The following is a 26,561-nucleotide window of genomic DNA, read 5'->3' on the forward strand; positions in this document are numbered from 1 at the left end:
TTTTGGTAAATAGTTCCCTTTGGAATTTTGTCAGAAGATGTTATTAATTCTGCCAGGTTGTCAGATTAGTTTTGATGACACATAAGATTGGAAATAAATGTTATTTATCAATTTGCATCAGTCAAAATGAAATAGCCAGACCCCAAATCACTTCTTTTCTTTCTCATCACACAGAGTTATAGGTGCATCACTAGATCAGAAGCTGTGGAGGGGCAGTCGCCTCTTCGTCTATGAGGGACTCTGAGGCTCAGGCCTCGACAGGACCAACAAGGAGGCAGGTTATGACCTGCTGAGGGTCAGAGGTCAGCGTTCTGTCCAAGGTCACCTGAGGAGCAATGATGTTTGCAGAGGGTCACTGAGGAGGCTGCTGATGCAGCAAGAGTCAGGTGACGCACAATCGAGAGAAATTCTTTTAGTTTAAAAAGTTGTTTTCAGCTTAAGTTTTTCTTGACAGCTTTCTCTATTTTCATCTTTTGTCTTCTGGACTTCCAGAAACTCTGAGCAAAAATGTTTTTCTCAAGCAAAGACAAAACGAGGAGAAGAAGACCTTCACATGACAAACAAAAAAAACAGACTGACATTTGCAGTCACCCGCCAAGGCTTTCTCCTCGGTGGGGAAAGACCTCGGGGTTACAAAAAGGGGTTTACTGCACTCTGTCCAAAGATTTGTTCACTCATGACTGAGTACAGTTCGCCTGAACACAAAATAAATAATATTTGTTCAAACACTTGAATAATTTTCATATTGAATATTTGCACACAAATAATGATCAATAATAACTTCTTAATGAAATAAACACATCTCATTTTAACAATGAATCCTGTTTTTTCTTCACAGTCCTCAGGGAAGCATGTAAACAATCTGTGAATAACGGATTAGATGTCCACAAGTGCGTAAACGAGTCCCAAAACAATCAAGATTCAGTCAGGTGAGGTCAGGTGAGGATTAACTTTTCAGAGCAGAGTTGGTGAAAGATGACACCAGGTCAGAGGTCATTAAAAATGGGGTGCTTCTTCTGTCAGGTGTTTAAACCCTTTTAAACCTTTTTTACACAAGGAACTTGTTTTACAGTCCAGCCATGGTGAAAATATTTATATTTTAGTAAATATGCAATAAAAAACGATTCATGATTTATTTTTCAGGTTGTCACAAAACCACCTTCCCCGCAATTAAACAAAAATGTAGATAAATATATAAATTCTCGTTTACGTCCCGCTTGGAGGTTTTACGACACTCGGGGGCGCTTTACGTCAGCCGTAAAGCGATGGGCTAGCTGACAATAATGATATGAGGTAACTGTGAACTGTAGCGCTACTCCACTAAACTTTTGCCTGTTTGGAGCCGTCAGACCCTCACTTCACGTTCACATTTTATATTCGCCATCATTTCCGAGGCCACCAGCTGTCAGCATACGGTTTTATTCGTGTCCAGTTTCCCCCTGCGAGGCGAAGAGGACTCGCTTTTAGCCAGTCATTGCCACCGCCATGGCCTCCGAAAGCGGCGACAGCAACATGGACAGAGAAATGATTCTGGCCGACTTTCAGGTGCGTCTTCGTGTCGTGTTTCTAATAGTTTATCCAGCTGGTTGTTTTCTTCCAGCTGTCGTCGGAAGCCAGCAACAAGCCGGTCAGCGGCGGAGCGGAGCGGGGCTCTGCTGGCGGTTAGCACCCGGAGCTAACTAACTGACAGCTCGGGAACTGGACAGTTACTAACCCAGAGCTCCATGTCGTGACAAAACAACAACAACAACAAATCTTCTTATTTAAACGATGAAGAGTGTGTAACTTGGATTGTTTTTTCGGCTCGGTGAATTGGTGAACTAATTTCCTGAGAAAAAGTGAAACAAACAAAGGCTCTGAGCTGTCAACTTGTTTACTCTTTGTCTCTTGTTTTGCCCCTCGACGCAGACTTTCTCACACTTACGATGTCAAATACCCTCTAACCTGGTCTAGTTTTTCTAACTCTAATTATCTGACAGTGACATCCTCAATCAACACCCAGATTACTGTAGACCCTCAGACACTCAAGCGCCTCCTATGAATTTATGTTTTAAGTAAGCTAGTTCACTTTAATGCTTGACATCTCAGACCATAAAGACTACACTGAAGACTGACACTGTCATACTTTATTTTCTACAGAAATAGCAAAACATAGTATGATTGAGATACTTTGATTCCTGAAGTACTTATTAAATTACCACCTGATACAAAAGTTATCTGGCAAAGAAGCACCCAAAGAGGCTCTCTTTGTGCAGCTCAGGCAATCAACAAAGAATTACATCTTCTAATGTATAAATACGTACATACAGGTATCTAATCAAAACTAGGATGCCATTAAAACGATATAATGTTTGGCAATTAACACTGTTATTCTGGCTTGCAAAGCCAGTTCATAAAGTTAAAACTCTGAAGGTTAATTGGTCTCTAGGTCATTTTGCCTTTGTATAATGCACAATGACAGCTTTTTTTTTAACACACTTTGTTTAGTCCGCTTTGCATGATACAGGTGTGCATGGCATCAGTGTAAATATCTAAAGATGAAAAACAGTCAAGTACCACAACTGGAATCCCTAATGTGTTTTAATGGGAAAATAATCTATCTGGTTTCGCCTCTTTTATGACAGGATGAGTAAATGCAGTATTCAGGGGGAACCGTGCCCTATTTTTAATCAAGACACACTTTGTTGTATTTTTATGTAACAGCAGATCTACCTAAGAGGCTTTTTGCAGCTGCAGCAGAATCTAATTCAGTCAGTATTTCTGTCTTGTAACAAATTGTGTCTTCCCCTCTTTACAGGCCTGCACTGGAATTGACAACATTGCAGAGGCAATCACTCTCTTAGAGCTTAATAACTGGGATTTAGTGGTAAGTTCATTATCTGCAAGCTCTGGGCTTTACTCTTAGACATTCAGTCTTTAGTCCATTTAAAGTACATGTAGGGAAGTTGACAACCAGTAGCGCACACTTTGTAGTCTTATAGGGGCCAAATCTTGATCTGAAGTGGACCTCATTGGAGTCGGGAGGTCATGAGCTCAATGCGACAGAAAACATGTGGCAAAGTGAATGTTGTGTTCAGAGATGGTGAGAAATGATGTATCCTGTCGTGGTTATGGTAATTCATGGCCCCTTAAAGTGAAGTACATATTGGAAGGGCTCAGTCTATAATTAGATTCATGCTGGCAGGAGCTCAGCAGCAGGACAGACAGTGGGGACTCTGCAGCTGTGAATCTGATGACTTGCAGTTCTCCTGCTGTAGGTGTTTGTTTTTGTAAAAGGCGAATCTGCTCGTTGGTGTAATAATATGTTCGAAGAACGTCTGGAGTTGGGATAAAACAGAACTGTAGGGACGTGTCACTTGAAATGTTTAGCAGTATTTCTTCTAGTGAATGGTTTAGTAGAGCAGAAAGTGCTTAACTTATGTCCTGATGTCCTTTGTACTTTATGAATTTGTAGATTAGGTTGCTTATTTAGTTTTATTGCTATTTTCTATTCCACAAAACCAGAGGCAGTTTTTATTTTAGGCAATTTTGCTGAATTTAGAAATGTCATTTTTTCTGATGTTTATTTTTATGGTAGGTATGCAACCACATTCAGTTAGCTTAAAAGCCCACTTTTTAAGTTATGATTTGTAATTTCATAAAACCCACTACTTTTGTCCTTTTAAGTCAGTTGTGAAATGTGCTTGTGATAAATATGTGGTTTGTATTGCTGTCTATACAGCAGACTTGTAGCCACTGCTGCAACCTGATTAAGTCTTCTTTGCTTATCTTCTTCTCTTCATATGTCACTGTAAACTTGTTTTCCAAACTGAAGCGAAGATAAATGCACCCTCTTTTCTCTGTTAAGTTGCAAGGCGTTTTAACGTTTTAACTAAAGATATTCTGTTCTGTTTATGCAAATTAGACCTATTTTACACTTCGCTCCGAGCAATAATGTTTTGCAAGCTTAAATGTATGCATCTGGTCCTACATTTTGGGAACTTCATGTAGCTTAAGCTGGAATCCGTTTGCACTTTTATGTGGTTTCTTTTAGAAGTTTGAGATATTTTTTACAACATGATTTGTTACTGACAAAAATAATACTTCTACTCAACCATTGTGAGGACGGTAACTGTGAGCCAACTTGCTTAATAAGAAGACCAAACACTTAAACTAGTCCTTATTTTTGTTTTGAAACACGAGTTTTGCAGAATTTAAACAAGCTAAAGAACATAAAGCTGATTTTCCAAGCATTTGGAGAACCTTCACTGGCTTTCTAGAGTGTTTGATTTGTCCCTCATGAGCTACTGTAGTGGTGACACTACAGCCAAGTGTGAGGAGGTCCACATGCTGCTGTAGACGTAGCTGATCTTAAGGCAATAAAAATCCAATCTTTATTTAAGTAATATTCATTGAAAATTTGGAATTGAGTTTTATATTGTCATTTTGTCAATAAGTCCCCCTTAGTGATGGTTAAGAAGCATTCACTTTTGGAAATGTCGATGTATTAACTGTTAGTTTATCCATTTTTAATGTCATACATTTTATTTTATTTTTTTGGCCTTACATGTTCCTTTCATTTAAAACAGAATACTATATTCCAGTATGCTAGCATGCACCAACAGGCCTTACATTGCTTGTAATGCAGTGTAGAACAGTGGTTGTTCCAGAGAAAGCCAATCAATTGTTCACTGAAACAAAAGCTCACTGCCAAGCTGACAGTGGTGCTATTTGTCTTGTCAGTTCTTTTTATTCTAAAAGCTCCAGCTGTTACTTTTTTGACACATTTGGTTTGTTTAAAAAAAAAATGACAGCAAATCTCACACTCTCCTCGTCCCGGTGACAAGGCAGTGGTTTTTGTGTTGAATAGAACAGCTAGTCTCAAGTCTCTTTAAATTAGGTACTTGCGTGCTAGCACTTATTCCATGTTGTGTCATGTAAATGATTTTATCCTTTAGGATAGTGCGGGCTGAACTCTGTGCACTGCAGGGCACTCACCTGTTTGAACTACAGTGATTTGGTGATTGCTACATTACAGTGGCATTATGTTGTGTTGAATTTATTTCTGCTTTTACCACAGGCAGCCATCAACGGTGTGATACCACAGGAAAATGGAATCTTACAAAGGTAATTACTCATTTTGCCTCAGATTTACTGTGAAATGGAGAGTCTAAATATCCCCTATGACTCTTAAATGCAATGTTGAATGGATACACATAAAATGGTATTTGTGCATCAACAAGGTGATGCTCCAAGAGTCAAAATGTGTGCAGAGTCTTGTTAAATAAATTAAGAATCTAGAAAACTTTAGAACAAAACAGGAAGTAGCAGACTTATAGCAGCGAAACATCGTCCTTCAGTTGTTCGATCTGCTATATGAAGACACATAACTGGCTCATCCCTTAAGTGTAGGTGTCGTTTTTGTCTAAATGATTAATAGATGAGCATACGTTGAATTATTAAACAAAAACACCATGCATTTAAAACTGAGTCGGTACAAACAAACTCATGAGTAATAAAGCAGGATGAAAAAACTTTAAGAGATCTTTAGAAAGCCTGAAAGACTTTTAAACACGAGCACATCAAAGTATTTTTTTTACAGTGCTGTAGGTCTGCAGTGCAGATGTGGTTAACCAGCTTCCAGGTATTTCAGTGAACCAAAATACGACTGCTTTACTGAGAAACAAACTCCTCACCCTCGTGAGAAGCAGACAACGTTAACCCTTTTCTAGTGTCATCAGTCTCAGAGCACAGTTTCTGTAGCTCAAACATCATTTGTTTATAATGTTAATGTGTTCATGTTGGGATCACGGTAACCTCCCTGTTAGTCCAAGCTGTTTGTTTAGTAGTGGTCGAAGTATGCCTCAGGACACTGACCTGGTCACAGTTTGGGGTTAAATAAAATGAAATGCAAAGTTTGCACTGTTAGTCAAAGTGTAAGTGTAACATCCTGCAATAACAAAGAGCTCACTGTGTCCTTGGTGACAAGAATATAGACGACTAAATTACTGTACTGTTGTGTGAAACGTCTTATAAGACGGCAGCAAAAAAGAAAAATAGAAAAATATAAGCAATTTGTCAGGTTTTTTTTGTCCTTTGTGTATTTTTAAAAGTATTTTTTAAGTTTTAGACTATTCAAACTCTTTATTTTTTTAAAGATCTTTGACAAAGTATGCTGTGTTTGTATTATTAAATGAAGGATTGATTAAAGTTGGCAACATTTCTCTCTCTGAGCAGTGGCTTTTCTAGTGAGGCGAGCCAGGCCACCATGTACGGACCCCCCAGCCACTCAGAAGCAGCTGGAAGTGCAGTTCCTCCTCCCCCCTCCTCGTCATCACCATCCTCCTCTCCTCTGCAGTCCTCAGCTTCAGCGTTTTGTCCCATTAACCCCTCCTCCCGACACATTGTAGAGCGCCAGCCGCGGATGCTGAACTTCACGGTGGAGTACCGGCAGCGCTCTGTGGAGCTCGTGCTTGAGGAGAGCAGCACAATTAGTGAGCGACACCCACTCAGAAACAAAAAAATCTATTATGGTGTCTCTCTTAGAGAGACACAACTTGATTCTGCCTTTTTGTGATCAAAACAGTTTTTCTTTGCCCTAATTATTAAGATAGTTTCCTTTTTTTCCAAGATATTATTTCAAACTAATTAATTAATGCTAAAATTTGCAGCTAAATCTACAGATTTAATGCTTATGAAAATGCAGTTAATGGATTTATGGAAACATTTGGTAGGATTCAGCCACAGCAGCGGGAGATGGCCCAAACAATGGAAAATACTTGGAATTATTGATCACTTTTATGTTAACTGGTTCACTGGAGATAAATAGAAGCAGGCCTAATAATTATGCAGAATGATATTAGTCAGATCAAGTACTTTTTTGATTTCTGAATTTTTTTTTGTTTATTTTTTTCTAATTAATAAACTCATAGGAGGAATCAAAGAAATCCTCCAGACAGAGCTCGGCATTCCAGCGTCCAAAATGCAGCTGAAGGGATGGAAGAGCGGGGATGTCACTGATAGTGTGAGTTATTAGTCTGTATTTAAACACAATAAAGCATTAAATATAAAGAAATGCAGTCACCTAAATCTGTTCACAATGTTTATGTTCCAAAAGGTTTTTATTGTGTTTTAGCATAATTGTTTTTAAATTAAGTGTTTAAACATGAGTCCAACAAACAGGTTTTTTAATTACACCACAACTAGAACTGTTTTAATATTTTTCAGAAATAATTTAAACTCCAGACTTCCCTCAAAATACTTGTATGTTGCATTTTTGTGTCCTCACCGTGTGGTACTTCATGTCTTCACAAGTATGAGTCTTTTGAAGTTAATAATAATTATTTTTATGTGTGTAATCAGACGGTGCTGAGAACTTTACACCTGCCCAAGAACAACAGCCTGTATGTCCTGACACCAGACATCGCACCTACTGCCAGCACCAGCAAAAACAGGTAGTTTTTCTCTCGCTGCCTTCGAGGCCGCTTCCTTTTTCTGTAATTTATTCACAAACCATCATCATCTTCCCCTAATCCTCGTGCACATGCAAAATGAAGCCAGTTGAGCCGGTAACTTTAAGTGCAATACCTAATATCGATCAGCAGGTGGAGGTCTGTGTTCACTTATACAGCCTTCAGAAAAGGGCCAGCAAATATCTCGGTTGTTGATTTATTAGGATACATTTAACCTGCTTTTGCACATTTATTTTCTCACATTCACTGTGACATTTCAAAACGAGCATTTGCTGAAACACTTTTTGTTCATGTAAATAATCATTTCACCTCCCCTGTTTTGTATAATTTCAACACAGCTTTTTTTTTGCTGGATGTTTTACATTTTGATCTTTAAATGTTGAGTATGATGTCCACAAATGCCTGTTGTTTATGCCGTTTTCTAAATCCCAGAAGCCTGCCACTTTAGTAATTATGCCCGGTGATAGAGGAGATTTGCAAAGGACTCCTCATCAGCGTTCAGGCCAGTTTTGCCCACCCAGAGATCGCTGCTGTCATTTTACTGAATGCATAACAGTATTAGTGGCCTTTCTCTGGCTAAAGGTCAGCCAGCCGAGTGTAAAGCCTCAACACTAATCCAGTCGTAGGTGGCAGCCAAACATACAGCACTCCTTTAACCAGTATCAGGCCAACCTCATCAAAAAAAAATTACTTATAATTATAATTTTTTTATAGTTGAATAATCCAGATATTTTTTGCTGCACTTTTTTTGCTTGTAGCAAGTGTTTATTCCCATTTTACTGCCTATAATCACAAGGTTTAAGGGGGTTGATTGTCATGTTTTCTGTGTGGCCTCTTCTACATTATTCATTAGGAGTCAATAATAATAACAATAATAATAATTTAAAAAACTAAAATATATTCTTGTATTTTTTCACTATTAAATTGTAACAAATCCAGTTAACATGCATCAAAAATCTCGTTAGGCATCACTGTATTTGTTTGAGAATACAGTATTGTTTAAGGAAGTTGTGATTTCCAGTTTTAGCTAAAAAAAAAAAAATCTTTTGACACAATATTTATTGTGTTAAACAGTGTTATCTGTAGTTTGTTAACAGTGGATTAGAATGAGAATTGTTGTGTAGCTCTCACCCAAACACTCATCCACATGTCATCAGAAACCATTTAGAAAGCATAAGTCGTTTGGCAGTTTGCCTCTTTGCGTCTTTGCCTGCTAGTTAGGCTAAGTGGTAGTTATATTGTGTTGGCAGCTAATGGCCCTCATCTCCCCAGTCTTCCCTCCCCTGCTCCCTCTACATCTTCTCACTCCCTCACTAACCGCTGTGTCTTTTTAGCAGCACCGTTGCCATTCCTCTGAGTGTTATCGATATCATTTTGGGTGTCAGGAGCTCATTATTCTGCGTCAGCTATTTTAGTGGCGGACAGTTGGGGCTGAAAGGACCGGGTGGGCCTCTGTGTGTGTGTGCACATGTGTTTTTGTATGAGTGTGTGTGTTAGTGTGCATCTGTGTTGTGTATGGTGACCCTGCTGTCATACAGGAAGAGGATAGGTGACAGATCACAGAGTATGACAGGAGCAGACCCCCGTAGAGAGACCGAACAAGCTGTCAGCTTGGAATAAAAATAAACTGTGCTCACACCATATATCCACAGTATGCACACAATTAGTTTGCACTGTCTGCAAATTTGTTGCTGTAGACAAATTCTCACTGTCTGTACAGGCTGGTAGGGAGGCGCATTATTAGTGCCGCACCAACTCTGTGTACTAATGTGTTGTGATAAACAGAATTATCTGATATTTATCACTATTTTATCCTGTTTAAAATTCTGTTAAATACATCCATCTAAAATTAGTTATAAGTGAAATTAATTTTACCAAAGTAACTTAATTTTACAGTCTTAGATGTTTTCTTCTATTACTTGAAGTTGGCTCTGTCTCGCCCATTATTATGTTTTTATCACAATTAGGGTTGTTCTTTATATATAGTTAATTTATATATCCTAAATGGCTACTCATGTAAAAACCAAAAATGGTTCAGAGGTATCACAACAGATTATGCATTTGTATCCATGGCTGATGCACATTTGGTCAAAGACCGGTTTTTATTTTTAATTTTTAATCTGTCTTTCTATAAGTTTATTGCTTAATCATGCTAGTCCTATAGTAAAACTGTTTAAACTTTATTTATATATTTTGTCTGACCTAATTTGTATCAATTTTTTGTCATTCAACTAATATTAAAAGGTTTTTCAAACACATTTTTAAAAGTTTCTATAAAAATAAATAAATAAAAAAGGGAGATCTGGGGTAAGATCAGTTTTACCAAGGGCACATTTAAATAAAAGGGTTACATGACACTAAAACACAACAAACCAGACGGATAAATGCAATAGCAACATCCTAATAAAAATCACTTAAAGAAAAGTGTTTTGGTTGTTAGTTATTGTTGTGGTATTTTTATCAGTCTGATCAAAAATCAAAAATTGTGCTGCCAAAGGGACATTTAATTCCTTTATTACAATTTCTTATTACTGCACTTCATCTACTTTCAGTCAAACATAATGCTCTTCTTTTATTTATGAAAGCAGGATTATTATTATTTTTTTATTATTCTTCCTGACGAACTCTGCTTTTATTATAAATATTATTGTCCAATATTTAAATCACACTTGCCAGGTAACATAGTTTTGTTTGAATTTATAATTTGCAAATAATTATCACATTTTACTAAAGTGAATTTCACGATTGCAGCTGAAAATAGACAGGTATTTGTCCAAATTTATTTTTCCTCTTGATTTGCTTCAAAATGTTGCTGAGTTAAAACACACAAAATAATGATATTTATCTCTGGCAATTACTCTGTAAAGCTCAGCTCATGTGGTATACACCTAAACCGAATCGACTGATTATATAGTGCAGCACTGTCATTATGGTGGCACTGAGCAAACTTCTCCTGGGTTGTCTTGTTTGATTAGAAATAAATCTAGAGGCTTTGGGAGATTTTCCTCTGAGCACCAATCCGTCTCAGGTAGTTATTTAGTTAGCGATGTGATGTGCAGTTAGTACTGCGGCATGAGAGCATGGTCCGAAGAAGGCTGTGTTGATGACTCTCTGTGAATACACGAGAGTGTTGAGGAGGAGCTAATCTCTTGCATAAATGATGAAGGCCTGATGAATATTTCAGTGGAGCCTGTTTCCTTTCTTGTTTATTCTTCGCTCCAGCTCGCGGCAGGCTTGTTTGCCAATGAAAGGTTATTTTAATTTGAACCCTCAAAGAAGAAGTTTAAAATTGCCAAAAAAAAAAAAAAGGTTCATTAGTTTTTATGTGTCATCTGTGGGCTTTTGTTTGTTTTGTTTTTTCTCTTTTTGTGGTAGCTTCTCGTTCACTCACCTGCGAGTGAGCTGTCCAAGATACCTAAAGGTTTTACCGAGACAGCTAGCTGGTTAGCAAAAACAACCTTGATGGAAAGGATCCAAGAGTTTGCATTCCTAATTAACTTTTGGACAAAATGGCAGACCAGAACAGAGCAGAGCCCGAGTGGTTTCGCATTTTTATGCTTTGTTGTGGATGCAAAATGTGGAGGAGGTAAGCAGACCTTGTGTGTGCTCCATGACCCCCTCTTTAGAGACACGACCACCAGCGTGTGTACTCTCCTGGTCTGTGTGATTTCTGAACCACTGAAACGCATTGCAGTCACCAGGATATATCAGGGAGAGGTTTGGGATAGTGTATGTGTTTCTACGGGTATTTGTGTTTTTCAGGCACGTCACACTGTGTGCATGCATGTGCATCTCTGTGTCTGGCAATACTAGTTTAATAAGGTCTAGAGTCTGCTCTGTGCCATGGGGACTCGCTGCTGAGGCGATGGGCTTACTTCAGAATGAAACCAATCTGTTTAGCCTGTTCTTCTCCCTTTGCAGAAAGCTCAGTTTTTGCTGTCCATAAAGTTAAATGACATTTTCCTCTCTGCACCCTCATGACCTGTCGAGTGCCTCCAGAGATGTTGCAGGCCGACCTAGATGTCACCGGCTGTGTGTGTTGAGTAAGAAAAAGACCTCTGATGGCAGAGGCAAACACAGAGCCATCCGTCTTTACACCCCGCTCTGCCTGACGGGCCTGCCTCCGTCAGAAGACAGCAGCTTTGAGAGCATCAGGGGTAAAAGCAGCCCAGACAAAGGAATATTAAGCTTGAAACATGCTTGTTCTGTTTATGTATGAACCAGCAGGCCTCTTTAGACAGATGGCAAATAACACGAAATGACTCATTATGAATGACAGATTTTTCTTTTCTTTTTTTTTTAAAATTTTCCCACAGAATGCATTTGATATTTTAAGTGGCTATAATTGTACTATAGAGCATGATCAAAGATCTTTTTTTTAAAGTAAATCTTGAACAAAACTCTGCCTACGCACACACCAAATGTTTTGTCGTTCTGCCATAAATGACTGATAAGATGTTCCTTCTTTGCTTGGAAGGACAGAGTAACACTTCCACTCAGTTTACCCTCTATCTCTGCCTATTTAGGAGTTTAGCTGCCTGCCAGCAGCAGCTCGGGACCGTGTCCAAACATAATCATGATATTAGCTAGATCCTTATTTATGTGTCCCTACCCCTTCCATTTCTCTTCTCTTTCTCAAACACACACCCATCGTTTTCATCCTTCTGCTCAGCCCCTATTACATATGCATTCGTTCTTCCCACTCCACACATTTCCAATCTTCTCCAGTTAGCTACAACAAACATTACATTTACATATTGATTTCGTAGTTTTAGTCAATGTAAATATGCTGTCATTACAGTAAATTTGAGCTTCTGTTAACATAAGCTCGTCCAGATCTGCACAGATTAAGGGTGTGATTGCATAATTAATGTGTGTGCTACATATTAATTCCCTCATCCCTCGCTTTCCCTCAACTCTTCCTCCTCTCCTTGGTTTCTGAGCCCTGATTAAGTGCCTGTTTCGGCCTTTAAGCCTCCCATTGCTATTCCCCCTCACAGACACAGCGTTTGCTCAAAACGCTACTTAACCTCACAGCTTATTGTAAATGAAGCCTCCAAAAGTTGAATCCCTCCCCACCTCCTTTTTTTTTCTAGCTCGGTGTCTCAGACTTTGCAGTAAATTACTTGGCGAGTTACTGGTATCAGTCCAGAAAGAGCTTGTCTGAACAGCACTTACCTGTCAACGCGTTGTGTTCAACACAATCACCGTAATCACAGCATTACTGTGCCTGTATGTGTCCAGCGCTTTATTTTTTATTGTTGAAACTCGCAAAAATTGATGTATGCAAAATGAAATTGGAGAACAATAGTTGTAGCATTCATGAGGAATAATACAGTATGTACTTTATGACCTTTTAACTACAGCATTAAAGTGTCTTTGGCTCAGTTTATTGTATAGATGGCCATTTTAGCATCTGTCAAACTTTGCTATCTGACAACTGTTGTGGCAGTTTTTGACTGATACTGACTCCCTTTTACAACAAGGAGGTGGTAATTCTTTCAGAAAAGATCAATATTTTTAAAAGGTTGCTAAATTAAGAATTTTGCCAGGTTCATTGTGTAGTAACTTATCTGCAAACTTACCAGATCATTTAAAGGTGGTCAGTTTATACAATTGTATTTTACACCACAGTAATACCTGCTTTTGGTGCATTTTTTTTTTATTCTGTAGATAATTACTGAAGAGTCTCCTGGGTGTACTTCTTAAAAGCGTTCGTTAGCTATAATGCAGATTGATGGGCTCCATGCTGTTACCGTGCAGGTGGTCATAGCTGTGAAAGCCGGCTCAGTCGAACATCGCTCTGAGCAGGCTTGTTAAGACACAACCCATAAAGTGGGTGACTAGCCCCTGGAGGAAGCACCCACTTTGTTGTGGGCCAGCAGGCCACCACATACTGACAAGTTTCAGCTTGTCTTATCTTTGACTCCAAGATGTTTGTTTTACTTTTCTCTTGCATCATTATGCTATGTTGTCTCCAGTGTTTTCTTTTCCATAATAGTGTTCATTTCTATTACTACAGTTTTAATTTCTTCTCTTTTTATTCAGTGCACTTCAGGAGTCACTAAACCAGAACTTCTTACTGGTCATTAGTCACCGTGAGGCTCAGAGGGACTACAGGCTCAACTTTCCCGGCTCCAGGACCATACAGGAGGTAAGACACCAGATTAGCATTGAGATACAGACCGTAAAGAACATAAAAAAGTCACTTGTTATGCACAGACACACAAAGAAATTCTCTGTAATGCACCCACTGGCTCTTACCTACAAAATATTATTGTACCAGATTCTCATTTCGACATAACGCAGCTTTCCTTCTATTTGCCAAACATTGCTAGTCTATCTCAGCCATCGATTCATTATTCATCACAAATGATCACATTTCAGAGCACATAATTACTCTCACAGCTGCGGTCTTGTGGAGCCCCCTCTTTTCTTCCTACCCTGCGTCTTTTTCCCCTCTCCTTTGTTTTTGCAGAGCGCTGAAAGAGAGAGAGAGAGAGGGAGAGAGAGGGGCATTTTAAATGACTGAACATTGTTTGATCAAGGCATGCAGGAGCACTAGAAAAGTCTATTCATATCCTTCATCTGAAACTAAACAGTAGATTTGGCACCCTATGAAATATTAATCATTACTCATCCTGGACAGAACACCTTTCCATGCACTGGTTATTCCTGAGAATGGATTAAAGGTTAAGCAGCATGAAACTATAAGTGTGCGCTCGCTTTTCTATGTAGATGAGTTATTGTGCACGTGTGTGTGTGTTAGTGTTTGTGAGTTCAAACCATCATTTGTTTGCGCATACAATCATACATTACTGCCCTTTGCTGCCCTGGTCTAACCCCGCCCGCAGAGACCTAAACAGAGGTCATGCATATTTCACAAAGCGCAGCCCGCTCTCTTATTTTTGGAAATGACCTCCTCAGAGATTATTCAGGCAGGACTGTGAAGTTCCAAAAAACTGTCCTGCCTCAGTGGTAAATTAAAGGGATGCCTTATTTTGTTGACACCCACAAAAATTTCTCCTTGATAACTAAATAATTAAACATTCTTCTGTGATTTAGATGATATTTCTCAGCTGTCTTTATGGAGTTACAATTTAATGTTACTTAATGTAGTCATGCTTTATAGTCTTTTGCATCCAAACCATTTATTCTTAAGAAACCAGAACCTTTTTTGTTTTTTGCAGCCACTATGGGTAATTCATAATTCCTCTGTGCGGATGAAGACTACACTAATAATGATCAGGCTACTAGCAGAGCTTGTAATGGTGCTAATTGAACAGATTAGTAGAACTAGAGTCTGAACTGGAGGCGGTCGGCCTTCCCTGGACATCCTTCTCTCTCGCTGTCTCCATTTTTCCCTCCCTTCATCAAATCGTTTTTTTTTCTCTCCTCACTCTCTTCTCAGGCAGATGGTTTTGATGAGCACCCACTGTGAACCTTAAGTGTTTCTGCTGGGATTACAAACACTGGGGAATGGCCCCCGTCGTGTGGGAGGGGGGGAACTGTGGTCACAGAAAAGAGGCAAAAGACCGTTAGCTTGGTGGGGGTGCTGCAAGAGGCAATAGGGGACAGAGAAGGGACAATGTGGGCTTAAACAGGCCTCCATGTCAGTCTTTTCCTTACACATGTTTGTCTTTAGGCATCTGAAGGCCTCCTGCTGTGAAAATGAGACCTAGAACCTGCAAATATCAAATCTATAGACCATGTAGGGACAGTCTCAAAAGTGCTGTTGTCAGCCACAAGTGTAAACCTGATTATTACAGGGAGTGGAAGAATATTGCAGGACGTCCAGAGTGAAATTGACTTGCTTATGGTAAATAGGAAAATTGGTTTGTGATAATTCTGACTGAAAGCAATAAAACTAGATACCTGCAATAAAGGTGCTGACTGTTTATAAAAAGAAATCGTAACAGATGCGTAACATTATGTTCAGCCTCATTGATTCTTTGCTCAAACTGTGTCCACTTCCACATAAGGACTCCACCATTTTTATCTCAACACACCTTTTCCTGTTAGCTACAGACTAACTGAAGGGTCTTGCTTTTGCAGAGGAACTAGGATAGAGTCTTATCTTTTTTTTTGTTTGTTTGTTTTGTATTTGGCTATACGTTCCTGCTTTGCCTCCTGGCTCTCAGGGATACTGCCCTTATCCCTCCTATTCTCCATCTCTCTATCCCAGCATTCCTCCTCCACCTTCTTTTTTCCCCCTCTAGAACTCGGAGCTGCGTAGGCTCTGATTGGCATAACCAGACAAGAGTTTGGGGGTAAGTTGCTGGCTAGCCTCTAAGCTAAGCTGGAGAGCAAATGTTTGCCAGGGAAGTACCAGTTAGAATAGGGATGGCTGCTGGGTGCTGGGTTGTCCGTGACCAGACCAGTCGTCGTGGGGATTTCTCTCATCTACTGCCCCCTCCCCGGCTGGGCCTGGGCCCCATCCCTCCTCTGCAGCTGGGAGACATGGGGACCAAATGTAGACAGGGGCTATAGAACTGAGAAAAGGAAAGCTGGATGGAAAACAAAATAAAAAAGGCATCTGGTGCTTAGAGGAGATGAAGAGAAGGAACAAGAGAGAGAAAGCTTGTGACTGTTTAATGGAAACCTTTCCTTCTCTTTGATTTGCTTCCAGACAGGGATTATAGGCAATTGGCATTTACAATGATTGGATCATTAATTTTGCCGTGAGGCGTATTGGCCAACAGCTCAGCACCACCGCCAGTCTCCTTAATGTAGAAAACTGACTCCTACATCTCATATCAAAATTATTTACTATACACAAATCAGCTCCACTGATTTGTTGGACTTTGATAGAAATTTTACTTTCTTTTAGCCTCTGTATGTACGAGTCAATAGCTCAAATTTTAAAGCTTTCTTGACTCACTTTATACTTTTTCCCAGTGTCATATAAGGGTTTTCTAATTGTTCCTCCATGTTTTAAATAACACATGATTTGTTTGTAATTGTAATTTGAGATTGGTGATGTATAAACTTACACTTATAGCTAAGAATTACATTTTATTGTGTAATTTGTTACAATCTCACTTGACATGGCCACTGTGGTAGACAGGGGGCAGCATTAGACAGTGTGAAGGTTGTAACAAAAAAAAAAAAAATCAGCTACCAGGAGAAGTTAAGTCAAGATTTGTGTCAACCTGCTCTTGAGTTGTCTTTTTTTTTTTTTTTTTCTTGTTCCACATACTTTTTTTTAACACTTTGCTGTCATATGGTCTCATTGAATTCCCCTAATTGTGCCATATTTTCATGTGTCAAGAGACAACTGAATGACTTCATGCATATTCTAGCTGTGTATTTTCAGGTGGGCACGCCGGCTGTTTAGTTGTTTTCTTTTTGTGCTGAGATCAGATTGTCCTCTCTACCAGATGTCTTTCACTGTCTGTCTCTGCTCCACTCGCTCGCCACCTCTCACCTTCACTCTCTCTGTGGTGGGCGTTAGTTTGTTGTTTCTCTGCTGCTGCTTTAACCTCTGACTGCAGCTTCTTCATTACTAGTGTTTATGCCTCTCCTTTCCTCCCTTTTTTTCCCCTTTATTCATCGGCCGACCAGCCGGTCAGTCAAATCCCTGTAGTCTGGCTGGTCAAACATAGATATTACACTCTGTAATAACACTGGCCACCCGCTTTGACCCCAGCCTGCTATCTTGGCCATAGCTTCTCTTCATAAGGATAGACACCGAGCTGTGTGATGTGGGAATTACAAGAGAGAAGCAAAGAATGGACTGTGCCACTCATTTATCATTGTTCTTTTAGTGTTTTTTTTTTTCTCTGCTTGTTTGTACTGTAAATTGCTTTGCTCTGAGAGGCTCAGCACAAATATAATATTATTTCTCTGAGAGATTGATAACTTAGATAAAATATTTACTCTTCTCAATAAAAAAAGGGGGAAAAAAATATTTGGATGTAATTACACCAATGCTTACAGACAGCGACAAGTACATACAGTATTTTCATAAGCAAAGTACATTAATATGGAGTCCAAGCAGCCAGGCAAAGTTTGCCCATAAAATTATTACAGTTTGGTGTTTTGCAGGATCTGTCTTCCTCAGTATTGCTTTGTAGTTTGTAGCATTCTTTTAAGTTTCCACGTCTGTGAGCAGTAGTCCTGAATATGTTCACGGATCCATCTCTTCTCAGTGCATTTTACAAAGACAGGATTTGTCCTGTGTTTGGAAGGATCTTTGCTCCACAAAAGATAGTTTTTTCAGCATCAGTGTCCTGCCCCGCGGGCCTGAACGCCAGAATCCTGCCGAACAAACGCCCCAAAATCCACCATCATCATCGGCGCTCAGGCGCTGACAAGACTTTGATCAGCCTCGACAGACGCACATTAGGCTGGCGTTAGGGCTTTAAACCAACAACCCACTGGAGGGTGTAACACGGCGCTCGGTGGGGACAGGCGCTGCTGGTCGCTAACAGTTTAAAACCAACAAATGTTAACAGGTGATGCAGATACAGCGACTGCGCATGAATGGAAGAAGAGAAATACTGTTCATTTCAGAGCGTGGGGTTGTTGTTGCTGGGAATTAGCTGTGGCATCTGAGGAATGCTGTTAACACTGTCTGTCTCTTTTTTTTTTTGTCTTCCATCCTTTTCACTTCTTCATTCTTTCCTCCTCCCAAATTTTTCCCCAAGCTCCTTAATTGAGGATAGTTTGGAATATTTACAGTCTAAAACGCTTATTCACTGTATTGATGCGTTTAAAAGAAACATGTTCCAATTATAATAATGCAACAGCAGTTGTTTTTCCTAAACAATTAATGAAGAAATATATGAAATCTCGAGATTAGAGTCAGAACTATTTGCCTATTTTTTTATTTTTAACTGATTTTGGGAGTTTTTCATTGCATATATACATAACTAACTCCAACTTTACTCTCAACTTTTTTTTTTCAGGTGAAGAGAAACATTTCAGACTTGACCAACATCCCTGTCCGGTATCAGCAGTGGGAAGGATGGCCTGCATCAGCATCTGATGATTCTGTAAGAAACACAAGTTTTATGATTTCATTCATATCCAGATTTAAATTTATAATCAACTTAGTCTCACTTTGCACTATGAATACATCCTGAATGTTTGTGTTGATCTTTCTATGATCCATTACTGTAAACCTAATTATTTAAACATTTAAAAAACATAGCTCAAATTTAATAACATTGTGGTGGAAACTGTTCCACACCCTACAAATCCCTGTGAAAACCTTCTGTCAGGAGCTCGAGAGTAAGATGTTGAAGCTAATTAAGATGTCAAAGACTGTTCCCACCCTGTGTCCTCTATCTGTGGACATTAAAGCTCACATCATTGAGTCCTGCTGACCTCTCCGTCCTACGGTTGCTCTTCCCAGCCATTCAGTCAAGCTGATCAGAGACCGCCCTCATACAGAACCTTGAGGAACCTCTGACCTCTTTTGTCTCACCCCTTCTTTGACAGCATATGTGTTCCCATGCTGATTGTTTGAGATGGTTTATCATGCCACATTGAGAAGCTGCTGGGCACACATTCTTGTGTTAACCTCAAGCTAATGTTTTTCTTTTAAATCTATGCAACTTGTGTTTGGTTTGAGTATTGGTGTTGACTTTTTTTTTTTTTAAATCCATATATTGTCACATGTGTCCTGTGCCTGAACTGACTGTAATACTGGTGCACCATTGTGATTAATAAGAATGAGCTTTTTTATTTCTACAGTTGCGATCATGAATACAGTCTCTTCTATCTGTTGCCTGTTATTCATATTTCAAAGACAAAAAGTGAGCAAACAATAACCGCTCCGGTCATGAGGTTAAGAGTTTTGGGCGTAACAGTAATACAAATACATAAGATCCAATAATATGCATAAATGGGCTGAGGATAAAAGCATATGCAACTGTTTACTCTACAAAATACTGTTTGCCTATTTTTTGTCAGTGCAGCAAATTGTAACAAACAAACTATACTGCTACAATATGAATTTACCATTGTTTGCATAGTCTTTGTTGAATTGCATTTATGTGATCAGCAAATGGCCTGGGATTGCAATAGAAATACAATTGCAATTCATAACCCATATTGTAGGCATGAGCAATGGCTGACTATCATTTATTTAAAGTTGATTTACTTCTGTGTTACAGTATCAAAAGTTGTATTATAATTAATTTACTTTTCAGCCCAGCAATACTTAATTATTTAAGGAAATTGTATAATAATTGTGCCCATCTTTTAAATTTTGCAGTTTTTTTGTGATCAGCGGACTTTAGCCCATACCTGTGGATATATTGGCCAAAGATCATGAATAAATTTGAGCTCTGTGTCAACAAAGGCCCAGTCCCTGGCTAACACACATCTGCAGTGTCTAGTTTTCCCCAGTATGAGAAGATATTAAAAAGCATTGAGAAGAGAGTGACAGAAGTGTAATAATGGCCTCTGCACTAGCCATAGCCCTCTTATTGAAACGTCTGAAGGTATTAACAGAGAAAGCCTGGGGCTTGGCTGGCCTAGCAGGCGGGTGGGACTGGAAAGCCAATGTTAGTGTCTAGCTCATTAGCCCTGTCTCATCTCTTGGGGTTTGGGCCAATAAACATGGCAGCCACAGACCTCAGATTACTTTTAGCTCTACAGACTATCCCACTTACAGTTAAATCGATGGTTGTTTAACTATGTTTTGGCATCAAGTATATGAAAATATTGAGGTTACCTGTGCATTTATGTTAGTGTGTCGTATTTGCAAATGTCTCTTATTGTAGGCTCTGCTTCTTGTACTGTGTATCGAACCTCAATACATTACTGAGCTGTCTGTGGCACCAATTAAAAAAAACAACAACTTTGTACTAACAATTGACTTTAAAAAAAATCTAACTACTGAAGAATTTGTTCATCTATCTTGTTTGTTTCAGGTATTTGCTGATTGGTTTGAGTTGGTTAGACTGACGCTATTTAACTTGTTTAAAGCTCAACTCTGTCTTCGTTGTTCTGCAGAAGACGATTAATGAATGAAGAAAACGTTACATCAGTTTCAGTCATATAAATAGAGTTTTGTATAGAAAATGTATTCCACAGAAATGTAAAATTCTGCGAAACAGCAACACTGTTGTTAATTTGGTAACATTTTTGAAAACCTTTCCAGTACAAAGCAATAACTGTGATGAGGTTGTTGTGGTTACCTCTGCTGCAGCTGGTTTTGGCTTTTAGCAGATTCAAATAGCAATATTTTAATCGTATTTCATACAGCTGATGAACTTGCTCATAGTCATAATGTTTTAGACATTTGTCTGTTGTTTAGCGGGGCTTTCAGAGTTCATGTAATGTTAGATCGATTTAGTCATGCACTCTAAAAGTAAGTTTGTTTGAAATGTTCACTGGTTGTTAGGTGTTGCGTCACCCCTCTTGACACTGTCCACTAAATGTGTTTCATTGTTTATTGTGCTCTGAATTATTCTGGGCCTGATGGAGGATTGAAACTGGATCATGATGCATAATGCTCAATTGGCATTGAACAAAAGATTGGTTTATAGAGTTTGCTCCTATTGTATGGCTTCTAAGAGGAAGGAAGTTGCCTGTAAAAAGAAGTGGAATTTGCACAAAAAAGCAGTAGTAATGTACAGGTGATGTTCATTTTGAGCAGATGATGTTGACTTAAAATACTTACTAAATTAAAATGTTCCTAATGTTTTTCCAGAGGACATGAATTATGATGTTTAGCAATTAAATCCATTCCAATGTATTTATTTTTCTTATCTTGCTTGCTAAATATGCTAAATATCTCAAATGTCTGGCATTAACCTAAAGCTTTCATGACTCTTTGATGTTCAGCTATCTTTTGTCAACAAGCTATTTTTTTCCTGAACTTTTTAATTACCATTACAACATTGCCTCGTCTGTGAATTCCTTAGAAGAAAGTTTATAATATATTCTAGTGTAGCCAAATTGGGGATCATGGGAAGACGCATACTGTCCTTGTGTGAATGTTTGTTTTAGCATTTGTTTTCATTTTCTTTGGGTTTACTGCATCACGACAGTCTTGATCGCACTGGAGAAAGTTCCCAGTCGGAAGAAAGTATTTTGGACTTTGCAATAGTTAAAACTTGACGGAGTTCATTTTACTCCAAGTAGATTAAAGCAAATACTCTGGCGTTATTTGCAAATACCATGATGTAGCTCTGCCTTCAAATTCCTCTTGATTCTTGAGGCTTTGGCAAAGCTGTGCTGAACAGCGCTGAGGATAATGACAGAGGTCTGTGCAACAGCTGATTTGAGAGGCCAACGGGACAGTAACATCCTTGGAAATAAACTGATGGAGCCTCTTCTCTTGTCTCCTCTAAGTCCTCCTTCTTTTGCCCAAGCATTTCGGCTTGGAGAGTTTCCGACAGGCTTCATCTCATTGGAGCCGTTTTGATTGGCAGTGCTTCCTCCACACCTGTTGTAGTGATTGACAGCCAGTGGGACATCCTTATTGCATCCGCTCATCCGCTCATCCGCTCACCCCACCACCACCACCCACCCTTCCTCCTCGTCTGTAATTGCTGACATTTATGCAGTGTTTCATGGTGTTTGCTAATGTATTAATGCCGAGGAGCCTCTGAGGTGCCTTGCCTTGTAGGGCAGCACCTCCCTCCATTTCCCAGCTGGCATTAAAGGAATCCTTCTTTACCTGATACGGGTCTGAGGAACCAGGGGTTTATTGAGAAGCGCCTGGTGGTTTCCATGGTAACAGGGCTCAGCGGTAAGCTCAGACAGAGCCCAGTCCTTTGCACACTGGCCTCCTCCAGGTGACATTCAGAACTGTGGTAGCTTGTCTGAATCATTTGCTGTCTCTTCAGATTTGACTTCTGTGAAGCTGTCGTGTTGCGTGAGTATTTGTATCTTTATGCTAAGAGGACAGTGCCTCTTCCAATTATCTTGATCTCATTTACCTCCCTCCACGCTGCCACCCCAATTCCAGCAATGCATAAAATCATGTTGATGAAAAAACAAAAGTACTCATTTTATCGATCCCAGTGTCATTTGTCTTTATGTACATCTTCTGTCAGACACAAAGTGTTCTGAAACAACTGTTAAGACGGGGGCTCAGGCTGCCGGCCTTCTTTTTTTGGGTTCTTGTTTCCCTATCAGATCTTTTGCAAATATGAGGAGAAAAATTGTTTCTCACCCGTATCCTTTGCATCTCTTTTTTTTTTTTTTTTTTCACATTACAACCTCATCCCCATCCTTCTTCGTCTCACTCTTCCTCCCTTGCTCTATAACTGACCTGGTGGAGGGAGTAAGGTGGTTTACTCTGGTTGTGGTTGCCTTCAGTGCAGCTGTCAGTGGTAATTATCTCACACTCACAGCCAGACATCTAATCCAAACACTGCCTACTCTAGAAAAGACAAAATGAAACACAGAGAGAATGGAGGGAGAAAAAAAGAAGAGTGGAGAAGGAAAAAGAAGGGTTGAAGGGGAGCGGGAGAGGAGGGTGTGGGTAAGGGAAAGAGAAAATTCTTTCCCTGTATCAGCCCTTGAATACTCAATGCAAGTGTTAATTAAAAGAATCCAAAAAAGAGGAGCCAGTTTCTTTTGTGTGGAGATGTTGGAGAGGGTCATTTTACCCTCACCCCCCTCATGCCCTGCGGTGCTTCAAGCTTGTTTCCACATTTTACCACTGAGCTGCCAAGCTGCACTTGTGTACCTCAACATTGATAGAAGCCATCAGGTCAAAGGGAGAAAAAGGACTGAAAGGGACTTAACTCATTTTTCCCTCCTTTCAGCTCTCCTCCTTGCATCAGTGTCAGCCCAAACCCTTCAGGCTGTATTTGAGAGAGAAAGTGATCAACTTTATTTATACACTTATTAGGTCCTTAGACAAGAGCCTCTCATTGTGAATGGTGAGGGTAAAGGGTTTACAGGGATCCACTCGGTACTTGCTGTTAAAATTCTCATGTTTGATTGCCACTCGATTAGAAGGAAAAGCATGGGGCTACTCATTCACATCCTGAAGACTTAGACCTTGTATGGCTTGTCTTTGGCTCTGTACCTACAGCCATCTGTGCTAATTTAACTCCAAGACCTGGCACATATCATGTCTTCATTGGACGTGGCTTTTCTGTTTCTCATTAAAATCTGATGCAGCATATGAAGGTGTCAGTCCTCATGTCTACAGTGTACAAGTAAGTATTGTCCTCCCTTTTGGAAATCAGAGACGCTTCCTTACACATTTTGGTTCAGTGTTAAAACAGTCATATTCAAGATCAATCAAGAAAACGTTTGCTACCAAATCTGTTTCCTCTTTTATTCATGTCTGGCTGTATTTAGGGTGGCCCAGCACTTTTAGTTTTTACAGTGGTTAAAATGTGGAGTAGTGTTGCAAAGAAAGCTGAGGTGTCTCTTTAGGGGTGATGTCATTCTTGCTTTTGTGAAGTTTCTGTATTGCAAGGCGGTACAGCTAGTGTGCATAAGGCAACAAAGAAGAGGATTACTCATCAAGATATTATTCTTTCTCAAATTGCCATGGGAGATACTGACTTTCTCATATAGTATATTCTCCTTTTTTAGGAGGCATGGGGGGAATTTAAAGCACAGCAGTCAATATTAGAACTGGTGTCAGTATGTCCCCAGTCAGCTATCTGAAGGCTTCAATTAATGTATGAAAAAACCTTTTGATTGTATAGTTTGTTCTGACAAAAGCCAGAAAAACTAATGTTTTTGTCCAATCCATAAAACTGAGTAACATTTTGAGGCAAAAATTTCAAAGATTTGATGTTAATGTGCAGTAAATTATTTGCAACTTGGCTCATATTATCTGAATACTGTTGAATCAATAGAAAAAACGAAAAACATAGAAAAGGTCAGTTGTTTGCTTTTTATTGATGTGAAACAAACAGCAGAACATCTGAGTCCATGTTGCCTTCAAGGTCTGCTGCCTACACACGGTCCGCTCCTGTTGTGGAAGGTGAGGCCAACGTGGAGAATCGCTCGGTTTTATAGAGAAGCTCTGTTCAGTCTGTGTAGCTCTTTTCAGATTCAATTGGCGTTGCATGTAATCGTGTCTTGATTCAAGCATGTCCAGCTGCTCTTTGTGTGTCCCGGCACCTGACAATGGAGCAGATCACAGGACCTCTGCAGGGGACAAGCAGCTTCTCTGCCTCTTATCACACCCAGCTTCTCCTCTGTTGTTTAGAAGTGCACTCTCCCAGAAAAGTCTTTGCATCTGGGCTTTTTGATGGGATCTTAACAATTAGTCAGTCACTGAATATATTGTTGCTTTATTTTGGAGTAGGAGGACATGAACACAGGAACAAACAGATACACCTTTATTATCAGAAAAACCTGACATTTAACTATACTATTTTATTGTTTTGAGTTACAAGAGTGTCTTTCTGCATCCTGAAACAGCCTTCTCTGTATTGTTGATATCCCTGGAGGCTGAACCAGGAGACTAGCTGTAATGAGTCCCCGCTGAACGCCGACATTTTCAGTGCTTGCTTTGGATTTGGGAGCTCATTAGTCAGGTGGTCTTTCACTGCAGGTATAAACCACCTCACCCATGGCATTGTATTTCCTCCTCATTAGAGAGATGAGCAAACCTTTGCTTCAAAGTCATAAAATGTATCATCATTCATGCTATGCTTCAATCACTCAACACTTAAGGGGTATTTTAGAGGACACTGAGCTGTAGATATAAGCGTCTGATCTGATTTGCTCTGGTTACACTTAAAATCACTCTCTGGTTAATTTAACCGGAGAGTAAATTGATCAGATTTAATGTTATTTAACTGATAAGCTTTGCTCACTAAAAACAAACTAAACTTGGTGCTTTTTTTTTTTTTTTGCTTGATTCCTATTTTTAGATGACGCTAGCTCTCTCCGGGATCAGCTATCCATGCCATCATCTCAGTGTTTGTCGAAGATCCTCACCAGCCAATGCCCAGGAACCCACAGAAGAGGTGTGTATATATAGGCATATAAATACAAACCTAATCCTCAGAGCTGTGGATTACTTTACCTGTGGGCAGTTTCTGTATACCAACATACGAAATCTGTATATTTACAGTGTGCAGATGTCCATATGATCAGTGACAGTGAGGGGGAGGAGTACGAGGATGCTACAGAGTTTGGGGTGGATGATTCAGAGATGTTTGGAATGAGCTCTTCAAGCTGTCGAAAATCACCCATGAGTATGTATAGCCAACATGTTTAAAATTTTTAATAAATTTCACAAACACATGCAAAGTTTGACCACAAGATTAATTTTGTTCCTCTTTCAGTGCCAGAGAACAGTGAGAACGAAGCGGATGCCTTACTTCACTTTACTGCCGAATTTTCTTCAAGGTAGGCAACAATTTGGGTGTTTAAAAAAAACCAAAAACAACAAACTTAAACAGAAACTTGGCTACATTGTAGCATTGTGTTGAGCAATTTGCCTAAATAATAAAAGGTTTGCATTTCCTGTTTTTATCTTAGGTATGGAGAGACCCACCCAATGTTTTTCATTGGATCTTTGGAGGCAGCATCTCAAGAGGCCTTTTATGGCAAAGCCAGAGATGTAAGTAACATGTTGGACTGTTTAGAGTCTCTTAGGAACATTTCTAATTTGCTGAGATACAGTAATAGCTCTAAGGCCATATACTCCTGTTTGCTTTTCTCTTTTAACTCTTAATTTTGACTGTGAGAAAGAAGAGATACTGACTTTGACCTGTCAATTAGTGCTATTGTCATTCCTGCTTCATGTAGTCTTGTCCCTGGTTTATTGAGCAGTTTTCTTAGCTTAAGATAACACGGAGAAGGAATACAAACTGAACAGGATATTATTTATTTTAGATCTATCAAGGGAGGTGCTGCATTACTCATGTATTTTCTTTATTATTGAGCTGGTGGGAATTTAAAACAGTCATTATTATTATAACCAGTGTCTGCACACAGCTAACTTTGTGCTTTCAAGGCTGCAGTAAAGATGAAGATGATGTTAAAAAATAAATTTAAAAATAGGATATAATACAACAAAGTGTTTGCTGCCTTGTTAATGTTGTATGATTAGAAGGACTCAACAATAAAATGACTTTTCTGTTTTCAGTAACTGACAGGTTCAGGCAAATATAACAATATTAATAATGCGGAGCCATGTTTTTAAGGTCTGTTCATACTTTG

General features: G+C 39.3%; 1 protein-coding gene across 1 annotated transcript in view; it reads left to right on the forward strand.

Annotated features, from left to right (window-relative positions):
• The first annotated feature begins 1,238 nt into the window (after positions 1-1,238).
• faf1 (Fas (TNFRSF6) associated factor 1) overlaps positions 1,239-26,561 on the forward strand; it is a 50,444-nt gene continuing 25,121 nt past the window's right edge. Inside the window, exons 1-12 of the mRNA XM_017407346.3 lie at positions 1,239-1,545; positions 2,798-2,866; positions 5,060-5,106; positions 6,217-6,473; positions 6,912-7,003; positions 7,342-7,433; positions 13,500-13,605; positions 18,362-18,448; positions 25,265-25,360; positions 25,468-25,591; positions 25,682-25,745; positions 25,878-25,959. Of these exons, the coding sequence (XP_017262835.1) occupies positions 1,486-1,545; positions 2,798-2,866; positions 5,060-5,106; positions 6,217-6,473; positions 6,912-7,003; positions 7,342-7,433; positions 13,500-13,605; positions 18,362-18,448; positions 25,265-25,360; positions 25,468-25,591; positions 25,682-25,745; positions 25,878-25,959 (1,176 nt within the window). The 5' untranslated portion in view covers positions 1,239-1,485. The remainder of the gene's footprint in view (positions 1,546-2,797; positions 2,867-5,059; positions 5,107-6,216; positions 6,474-6,911; positions 7,004-7,341; positions 7,434-13,499; positions 13,606-18,361; positions 18,449-25,264; positions 25,361-25,467; positions 25,592-25,681; positions 25,746-25,877; positions 25,960-26,561) is intronic.

Source organism: Kryptolebias marmoratus, linkage group LG24 (assembly GCF_001649575.2).
Source record: "Kryptolebias marmoratus isolate JLee-2015 linkage group LG24, ASM164957v2, whole genome shotgun sequence".
NCBI classification, from domain to species: Eukaryota; Metazoa; Chordata; class Actinopteri; order Cyprinodontiformes; family Rivulidae; genus Kryptolebias; species Kryptolebias marmoratus.